This window comes from Fundulus heteroclitus, chromosome 15, assembly GCF_011125445.2.
Source record: "Fundulus heteroclitus isolate FHET01 chromosome 15, MU-UCD_Fhet_4.1, whole genome shotgun sequence".
NCBI lineage: Eukaryota > Metazoa > Chordata > Actinopteri > Cyprinodontiformes > Fundulidae > Fundulus > Fundulus heteroclitus.
In genome coordinates this window covers 9044994-9055148 of record NC_046375.1, presented here as the reverse complement: position 1 = coordinate 9055148, position 10155 = coordinate 9044994, and the positions used below count along the sequence as shown (strand labels likewise).

General features: G+C 38.3%; 1 protein-coding gene across 2 annotated transcripts; it reads left to right on the top strand.

The window, feature by feature from the left end:
* Positions 1 to 4363: 4363 nt before the first annotated feature.
* Positions 4364 to 9314, top strand: LOC105930702 (melanocortin-2 receptor accessory protein 2A). Of its 2 annotated transcripts, XM_036147464.1 has the most exons (4): positions 4371 to 4414; positions 4512 to 4649; positions 5123 to 5222; positions 8705 to 9314. In XM_036147464.1, exons 1-4 carry the CDS (start codon positions 4399 to 4401, stop codon positions 9165 to 9167), a joined length of 717 nt encoding a protein of 238 aa, XP_036003357.1. In that variant the 5' UTR covers positions 4371 to 4398; the 3' UTR covers positions 9168 to 9314. The 2 variants fall into 2 exon arrangements, with proteins under 2 accessions (XP_012724491.2, XP_036003357.1); XM_012869037.3 differs by having other exon boundaries at positions 4364 to 4649.
* Positions 9315 to 10155: the final 841 nt, after the last annotated feature.

Below are 10155 nucleotides of genomic sequence, written 5' to 3'. Positions count from 1 at the left end.
AATTTCCATCAGAATTCGTGTTGCACCATTGTGGAAGGCTTTTAACTTCAATCTGTGGATTTCCTGATTTTAAAGAATTAAAATAGTCCTGTTTGTAAAAAATGCATCGACGAAGTTTTCAGTGTAACTCCTGATGAGGATATTTCTAATTTTGACAATATTCCGGAGGTGAAAAAACGAAATTCTAGAAACCTGTTTATTATTCAAATCCTATACTAAATAGCCCAAAATTAACACCAAGGTTTTTTTTGCTTTATTACTGGAAGCCGATTTACTGACACCCAAATTAAATGATTGACTCTGTTTCAAAGACAATGGTAAAAAGATGACAACTTTTGTAATGCCTGAGTTCAAAAACAGGAAATTTAGAGTCATTCAGGTTTCTGTCTTCAAGAGTGAGCACCATGACAGCAGAAGTTCATCCCGTGATAACATAGAATTTCAATTTATATATATATATATATATATATATATATATATATATATATATATATATATACATACATAACGCCGGAAATAGGCACCAGCACCCCGCGACCCCATGAGGGATAAAGCTGATCAGAAAATGGATGGATGGATGGATGGATGGATATATATATATATATATATATATATATATATATATATATATATATGCTTAATATTGTCACAAATTTTGAGGCATCATGGGATGAATTTCTTTAAAATAAGAGAATTGAGAATTGGCCCAAGCACTGAACCCTGTAATGTTCCATTTGATACCATGGAGTTTAAGGCTTTGCTATGTACATGAGCATACTGGAATCTGTTGAACAAATAAGATTTAAATCACCCAAATGTTGTGACCTAGCTCCCCACAGCATGTTCTACCCTTTCTAAAAGAACATTGGGATTATCTGTATCAAATACAGCACTGACATTTAACAGGACAAGTATGAACACGAGTCCTTTATCTAAGGTCATAATACAATTGCGTTTAGCTGTGGGTTCGTATTAAAGAAATCAAGTCTCTGGGTTTTAACAATTGGTTCATTATTAGTAAGTCGGTGGTGAAAGAGAATCGTAATTTATCTGTTTAAACAAAGCCAGCATTCTTCCATTTTCTACACCTGCTCAGTCCTTGCAGGGTCACATGGCAGCTGGTGCCTATCCCCAGCATTCAGTGGGCGGTATACGCCCTGTACACGTCTCCAGTTCATTACAGGGCAACTCATACAGCTTCCATTTTACTGAAAGGGAAATTTAAAGTGGCCAATTAACCTAACACACCTCTTTTTGAACTGTGGGAGCACGCTGGAGGAGTGAGAGAAAACCCACATACAAGCATGCAGATGAGAAATCATTGTTTATGAAATATCCCAATAAAAAAGTTTGGTTACAGAGTAACTGATTAGGACGGGTGTTAATTCAGACTTCTTTCTTCTCTGTTGAAGGAATGTGTGATGGGAAATCAGCTGTTGCTAAAGGTATACTGTTGAAGCAGAGGTGGGCTATGGTGTGTTATCCTGTTAAGACAAACGACAGCATTTCATTCCTGTTTATATTTGTAATGGGGTGGGGGTTGGGGGGAGCTAGCGTTAATACAATGTTTGGCCACAGGAACAGCCTGTTTGAATGAATGTTTTAAATTTTCCATTGAATTGGTTTAGATGAAAAAAAAAATGTTTTTTTAAATAAGATCAATCTGTTGGGTGAGTCACTTTGATTGCATTGTATACCTATTTGTCGCTTCATTATATTCGAGGCACAGAACAAGATTCAGTTCAGAAGAGCATATTAGAGCATAAGCAGTAGTTCTTGTAGTAGTGCTTGTTCTTTAAAGCAAGCAGAGTTTCACATTTTTACAAACGAGAAACACGTAAAGACATGATTAGATTTGGCATATTTTCTTGGTACTTTGCACCAGGTTCTTTGCTCAATAAGAAAACCAAGTCCACACCTTTTCATACAAATTCATGTAATGTTGAAGTGCTGGTCTGGAAAAAAAAGCCTTTATTCGTTCAGTCAATACATTATTTCCGTCTTTCATTTTGCAGACAGTGATGCAACGACCTCTTATATCTCTCTGTGAAGTATTTCAGACGTTCTTAGGATCAGCAGCCATTAGATGCCCTCCTTCTGATCAAAGCCTGACAAACACTACCTGAGTAAACAGCAGAACATCCTCCTGAGATTGATTTGGCTGTAGCAGAACAAAAGCAAGAGACCAAAAAAATCCTGCAGAACAGCTTTTAGAGATGAGTAGATTTATCAAGACATGCATTGCTGATGCTCTGGAAATATGAGGTATAATTGTATGGAAGTAAACTCTGGTTTACGTTTACAGTCCATCTCAGCTTTTAACAAAATTGATACAGAGAATAGGGTAAAAATAAAATAGATAAAATATCTTAGGTATCACTATTGTTATATACTTGGAATCTTATACGACCGTGGAGCATGTCTGGAACAAGCTATAAGGTTTATAAATACTTCAGAGACATAATTCAGCTGCAGATTATTATCCAATGAACAAACCACCAACACGAAAACAAATACATCACATTCGGCTAAAGAAAATCTGACAAAAATGTACTTCTTATGCCCATGAAAAGCTTAAAGTGATGGATATTACTTATCAAAGTAACTGATATCTTTACAAGGATTTTACTGAACAAAGGATATGTGGATAACCTTGTTCATGGAAATTATGTCAAACAGAAATGAACAATAGGTACTTTGGATAAATGGCCAACCTTGAGTATGCCCCAGTTTGTTTTCAGTTTAGAAACATTTTCTTGTAAAACTCAAAATTGTATTAGCAAAGCAGATGAAAGAGTTATACGAGTATTTAAACTTATTGAGAAGTGAGATAAAAATTTGGATAAAGAAAGTTTATTGATTTACTGCATTTTGCAGTTAAAGCTTTGTACTTGCTTAATAAAACTATACAACCTCAGTAATAAGACTTGTAGGGACTACACCAATTTTTAATCCTGGTTCTCAAAACCCATTTATAAATGGATTTGTTGTAAATCCAATCAAATTTGCCGCAGAACCTAATCCTACTAAGTAATCTAAATATGCCTTATTTTTTGGAATTTCCTTTTACCTGAGTTCCCTTGGTGTTATTCCTCATCCTGCCACCAGATGGAGTAAGATTTGAAACTGAGCTCAAACTAGCAAGAGACCTCAAACAGCATACAGAACATGAATGAATGGATAAATGAATGAATGAATGAATGAATGAATGAATTAATTAATGAATCAATGAATCAATGAATCAATGAATGAATGAATGAATGAAGTTTGAGCATTAAACATTCTGTGCTGACATTAAAGCTCTGACTGGGTCACATTTTACAGTCTACACAGAAAAAATAATTCCATGGAAGAAATGAGACAAATTCCAGGCACACATGCTTTATTCTGTCACAGTAAAATATTTAATGATTGTAGAGGCTAAAATAAATTTTCATCATCGTAAATTAATGCATACATGATGAAGAGCCGAGGCACAGGAATCTCTCATGAACAGATGTCACAAATGTTTTAGTAAAGTGGTGGCTATTGTTAAGCCTGCTGATGGAACTGAGGTTCCATCAGATGAAATAGGGGCTTTAAAATGCTGTGTTGCTACCTTTTATGAAGCATTTTCAGTTATTGGCAAGAAGAAATTTACAAAAAAAGTAGTTGTTCCAGCTTTATTAACAACTTTGTTCTCTATTTTTTTCTTTTCAAGTTTTTGTGTTGTACCAAATACTATAGCTTTTCATTTTTCATTTGATACCTTAATGTTTGGGCTGAAAATACACAAACTATAGGTAATCAGACAAAAACATAATGAAGTTCATTTTAGAAGCTCCTCCTTCATAAGATATGTCACTGCAAATAACAAATTCAAGCAGTTTATCTCTTTTTCTTAATTACTGATCCAGACAGGGTTCCAGAAATAGATAATAAAAGAAATATCACCATTAGCAATGATGTAAGGGGTGCTATTTTTATTTATTAAGTTTTATTTTATTCGATGAAGCCAGGATGTCATTCAGACATTACTTTAGTGCAAATATATTATTCTGAACTGCACAGGAAGCACGCCGTTGATTGGAGGATGTCCGCTGGTTCCGTAGAATTTATTTGCTGCGTAATTCCTCCGTTCCCAGGAGTGAGTGCGCCACCAGCACACATCTGTTGGACAAGGCGAAGCGCACCGAGCTCTCCAAAAGGCTGCTGCCTCACATGACGGTGGGCAGAGTTTTCCTGTAACGGCATGGATTTCCACCTTGCGGCTCTCTGGATGCTCCGTAAATCAACTGCAGCTGAATAGAAAATCCCGGCGTTTTGTTTCATTCTTGAGATTTTCGATGTGATTTTTTTTTTATATATATATATATATTTTTTTTGCTTGTTTGTTTATTTTTTTTTCAACCCGCAGAAATGTTCAACATACCCGGTGATGGGCTTCTGCCAACTTCGTGGACTCACTAAATTTCATTTTGCGTGGCTTCCTTTTTTTAATGCAGTTAATTTTCCTCTCTTTTGCTGCAAAGGTTCGCAAAATTTATTTGAAATGTCCGACTTCCACAACCGAAGTCAAGTCAGCGCACGACGCAGTGACTACGTCTGGCAGTATGAGTATTACGACGACGAGGAGCCTGTGTCTTTTGAAGGACTCAAAGCGCACAGATGTAAGCTGAATTCAGTCCTAACTCTTCACAGCCTTGTTGCTTTACCTTTCCTGCTCATCCATTAAGCCTGTGTGTGCCTTTTGTGTACTTTTATTTAATTATGATTCATTAGACCTTTATTGGGGTCCATTATCTTTATTGCTTTTGCTGAAGGCTGACCTGCTCTGTTTGCTTCTAATAAAATAACATTACCTTACAAGCGCCATCATTTAACGCATCCCCTTTCTTCTGCTTCTCACATAATGATCATACCACTTAATGAGACATCATCATGGTAGTAAACAAGTCAGTCACTGTAATCTAATCAAGTTTTGGAAAAACGTAATGCTAAATTTGATATTAATTTAGGATTTTGCTCTGAGAGCCCAATGCTCCTCGGAAAACTTAACTTCTTACACATAAAGCAGAAGCAGGCAGGTTAAATGGGATAAAAGCAGAGGCACCAAAATGATTGTGTTGTTGTTGTCTTTCAGACTCCATCGTCATAGGCTTCTGGGTAGGACTGGCAGTATTCGTTATTTTCATGTTCTTCGTTCTCACGCTGCTCACGAAGACTGGAGCACCACACCAGGAGTGAGTGTTAAAGCGATCCTATCCATGTTTCCCCTTTTTTCACTTTCAATCTTCTAATAGGGGTTGAGTCAGTGCTCTGGTGAGATCAAGCCATTGAGAGCTGACCTTTTCATCTCTGAGCTGTGTGAGGAGCAGTTTTCAAGAGGGTTCAGGTCTGAGGACTGAGATTGCCATGACAGAAAGTTGTTTTCGTGTCTGCCTTAGTAATGTGTTTTTTTTTTTTTCTTCTTTTTTTTTGATTTGGTCATGTTTTTTGCACCAGTATTGAAATAAAGTACACACTCAAGACCAATGTTTAATTTTGTGGCAAAGGCCACCGAGTCTAATAAGGTGCACAGACAGAAACAGGCCCTCCACCATACCTAACAGTAGGCATGAGATGCCTTTTTAGATATGAAATAGAAGATAAATACTTTTGTAGTATCACTGTGAAATACAGTATTCCACTGACAATATTGTTCCCATTCAACCCTAATTTTTAATTGGAGCCTACCAGCAATTAAAGCCTATATTAGTTGTAGGAAAAGTCTGCATTAAAGCAGGTGCAAATGCATCCAGTTAGCCCCAGAAATGTAAATATATAACCGATGTTGCATTCAAGCAGACTTTGCAATTGAGATTTTGTAATCTGATATATTCTGCAGATCTAAAATACATCTTTTATGTCATACCAGAACCACCTGGAATGGTTGTTGCCAAAAATGTCAATTTTAATCCAACCACAGCAAACAGATCCAGTTAAACTCCCCGTAGAGTTTTAGCATGTGTGCATTTACAAAGTTATGAAAAAAAAGGCTTTTTTGATATCACTCCAAATAAAAAGCTGGCATGTGGACAGCATCTAATGGTTATTGTGGAAACCTGCTGACTGCAAAATGACTCTCGTCACTGCAGTTCTCTACCATTTGGCTTTGGAGGGTTTTTTTTTGTACCTTCCTGCTCACTATGTTATGTACTGCTTATTTGCATGCTCAGTCAAGCAAGCAGTTCCCCCCCAGTGTTTTGCACCTTGTAAGCAGTGTGACAAAATATGGCTCTACCCCTGGCTAATGGTGCTGAATCTGGTGACTGATTTAAAGCTTTAGTTGGACCTGCATTACAGGGGAAGTTCACTGTTAAAGGATCTGGACTCTTGCAGGACTAGTTAACTTATACAAATAAGAATACAACACAAGAAATAGGCCATCTCTAACGCATCTCTGTCTTTGAGGCTCTTAATGTTTGCCATAAGTTTTGTGAATTATATTTTATTTCTTGCAACATTAAGTTCAGAACAACGCGTGGGGTGTGTAGATAAAGCAGGTTCCCCAATCCAGTTTAGTGACCAGAAGCTAAAAGACATTTGCTTCTGGTATGTCATATTTACAGTGCCCCCCCCCCCCAACCAACACCACCAAAAAAAAAAAAAAAGAAAGCCGCTGATTAGAGTACAAGTTTCTAAAAAGTCTGATCAATAAACGCTCCACTTATGTTTACTGAAGGACTTGCCAATAATTGTGGCACTAATGATTTAAGTTGAAGACAAGTATTTCCAAAAATAAGATTTTTTTTTTTTTTTGCTTTCTGAATAATTTACACAAATTAGGGGCTGGCCTTTGAACAACAAACATATTGTGAAAAACAGTTTCCAGAGTTACACTATACTGGCCAAAGTATTCGCTCACCCATCCATAGAATCGTATTTAGGCGTTCCAATCACCTCCATGGTAACAGGTGTATAAACTCAAGCACCCAGGCGTGCAGGCTGTCTCTACAAACAATTGTAAAAGAATGGGTCGCTCTCAGGAGCTCAGTGAATCTGATAGGATGCCACCTGTGCAACAAGTCCAGTCGTGACATTTCCTCGCTCCCCAATATTACACAGTCAACTGTCAGCAATACGATAACAAAGTAGAAGTGACTGTGAATGACAGGAACTCAGCCACACAGAGGTAGGCCATGTACAGACGGGGCGGTACATGGCAGCGGATGCTGAGGTGTATATTGTGCAGAGGTCGGCAATTTTCTGCGGAGTAATGACAGCAGATGTCTAAACGTCATGTGGCCTTGAGATTAGCATAACAACAGTGCCTTCCAGAACTTCATGGATCCAAGGGGTGTAAAGCATGTCACCACTAGCCGCTTGAGCAGAGGGGAAGAGTGTTCTCTGGAGTGATGAATCAGGCTTTACCATTTGGAAATCTGATGGATGAATCTTGGTTTGGGCGCGCCCCGGAGAACAAAACTTGCCAAATCCGGTCGGGAGAAGGGCGAAAACATGGTTTCCACCAACAAAAGCCTTCAGAGGCGTTCTCTGATGTTCTTTTAATGAAACAATATTAGGTAGATTGGACAACACGGAAGAAATAGCAGCATCAATGTTAACGCTTGCTTCCTCGATGCGAGCCGCCATTGCTATCTGAATCAAAACAGTCTCACGATCGATTCTCCACTACGTCACATCTATGAAACTCCAGCCCTGCGTCCTGATTGGCTAGATAATAAAATTGGTTGGAGAAATCACTCTCTATGGGAGATGTCCCAGATGGATGTGAGTGAAGCTAGGCGGAGCGATATCAATCTGGCTAGAGTCAGGTTAGTTTTTCAGGAGTCTGGCTTGGCCCCTTAGTTTGATTAAAAGGAACTCTGAATGCTTCAGCTTATGAATGCTCCCATCTTTGAGCATACGGTTTGGTGATCGCCCTTTTCTCTTCTGACAGGATAGTGCACCAGTGCACAAAGCAAAGTTCATAAATACCTGGATGAGAGAGTTTGTTGTGGATGACTTTTGCTGGCCTGGCCGCCACCTGGTGAAACACCCTTGGGATGAATTAGAGCGGAGACTGAGAGCCAGGCCTTCTCATCCAACATCAGTGTTGGACCTCACAAATGTGCTTCTGAAAGAATGGTCAAGAATTCCCCCAAAACACTCCAGAACCTTCCAAGAAGACCTGAAGCTATTATAGCTGCAAAGGGTGGACCAGTGTCACATTAAACCCTATAGATGGGAAGCCACTTACGTTTAAACAACAGTCAAGGCGGGTGAGCAAATACTTTTTGCATTATAGTGTACATCTACACAGCACAGAATGGGTAAACTGCGACTGGAAACATATTTGACTTTTTCTCTTCCTCTCTGTAAAGATAATTGGAGCTATATGTCAAATGGGTTTGTGTCTTGTCAAGCAATAAAGATTAGTGAGAAATCTGTTACCTAATGCAAACTATAAAGCCCCAGAAATAACCTGAGATACAGTAGAGAGTTTATTACTCAGCTATAAATAAAGCGCACGCTCCCAGCCTCTAACATGTTTTCATAAAAGGGCTTTCCACAGTTTGACAGATTTTCCTTAAAAAGGTTGAGGTGCAGGAGCAAAAGCAAAACATATTTCAGTCATTTTAAGTGTTGATGACCTCCAAAAAAAAAAAAAAAAACACTCCCAGGTTTTCTAAGCCTCTTCCACATATAAAGTGACCTAATATTTCTGTGATTGTTCAAACAGCAACCCAGACTTGGCGGAGAAGCGTCACCGACCAGAGGGCTGTCTGGTTGATATCCATGGCCACCAGGACGAAAATGACAAAGCGTTCTCCCGCCCGCTGTTGGAAGGCTCCCGCTCATACTTTAATTTCTACATCAGCGAGGAAGGTCAGGCCCATGAGAAAGAGAAACCGGAAGACAAAAGGAGTTATGCAAAAGGCAAAGCTGGAAGACATCGGCGCTCCTCTGAAATAGATGAAATGGACGAGGACAACGAGGAAAGCGGGGGGCACCAACCTCTTAACGGTCTCATTGAGAAAAGTAAGACAGACAGAGAGTGCGCCTTCCTGTCTCACTTTAACATCCCAAACTTTGTGAACTTGGACCATAGCTCCACACTCGGAGAGGAGGATCTACTCTACGAGCCGTCCGTCATCCTGGAGCGTCAGTCTCAAGCTCACCATGCTCACCGTGACACCCACTAAGGCAGACAGCTGCCGTGGTCTCGTAACATAATTTGTTTTACATCCAGAGGCATTTTGAGATGGGGCAGAGGGAAATGTATGCACCTGCTACTCCCGTCTTTCTGTAAAAGCTTTCAAATTACTCCTTAATGTTTTCTAAAAAAAAAACAAAAAAAAAACAAATCATTGCATTCGGTTTCAGAAGAAAGAGGCTGGAAACCATAGAGATTCTGAGAGAGCAAACTCAGAGTAACAAGATGAGTTTCCCTTCAGGAGAAAAGATTGCTTCGGAAATGATACCTGTTATTTCGAGTACTGTGAGCCTGAATTGGATGCAGCTGGGCTCCGCACAGAAGAAGAGAATAACTAAAGACAAGTGGGGGTCACTGGGGAGGGATGCGTTGTGGAAATTATTCTGCTATTCTTGCTGTTTTTGTTGTACTGTAAGATTCTAAACAATGGGTCTGATCTGGGGATGAGAAGCAGAGGCAAGCAGCTCGATATGAAGAAGCTACAATACATTTAGTGGATGTTCTAAAGTCATATGCTGTTAGAAAAAGTCAAATGTATACCGACTTTATAGTACAAAGTGACAATCACTGATTTCGTATGTATATATATATATATATATATGTAGATGTATATATATATATATATATATATATATAAATATATATATATATATATATATATATATATATATATATATATATATATATATATATACATATATTACACATCAAATATAAGTGTCAAATATTGAATTAAAGGATTTTTTTAGGTTACCTCCTGGGTTTGTGTGGTGCAGTCTTATTTAATATAGTATACTGTAAAATTTATAATCGCTAATGGCTGGACAGGGAAGTTTTTGATGTTTATATCATTTTGGACATATTATCAAGTTGTTTTACTTTAAATAGTGGAAGATTTCTATCTAGAATAGAATAGAATAAAATATTTGATTTGTGACCGCGGTAAAATTTCTCTTTGGGTACTCCGGTTCACATTA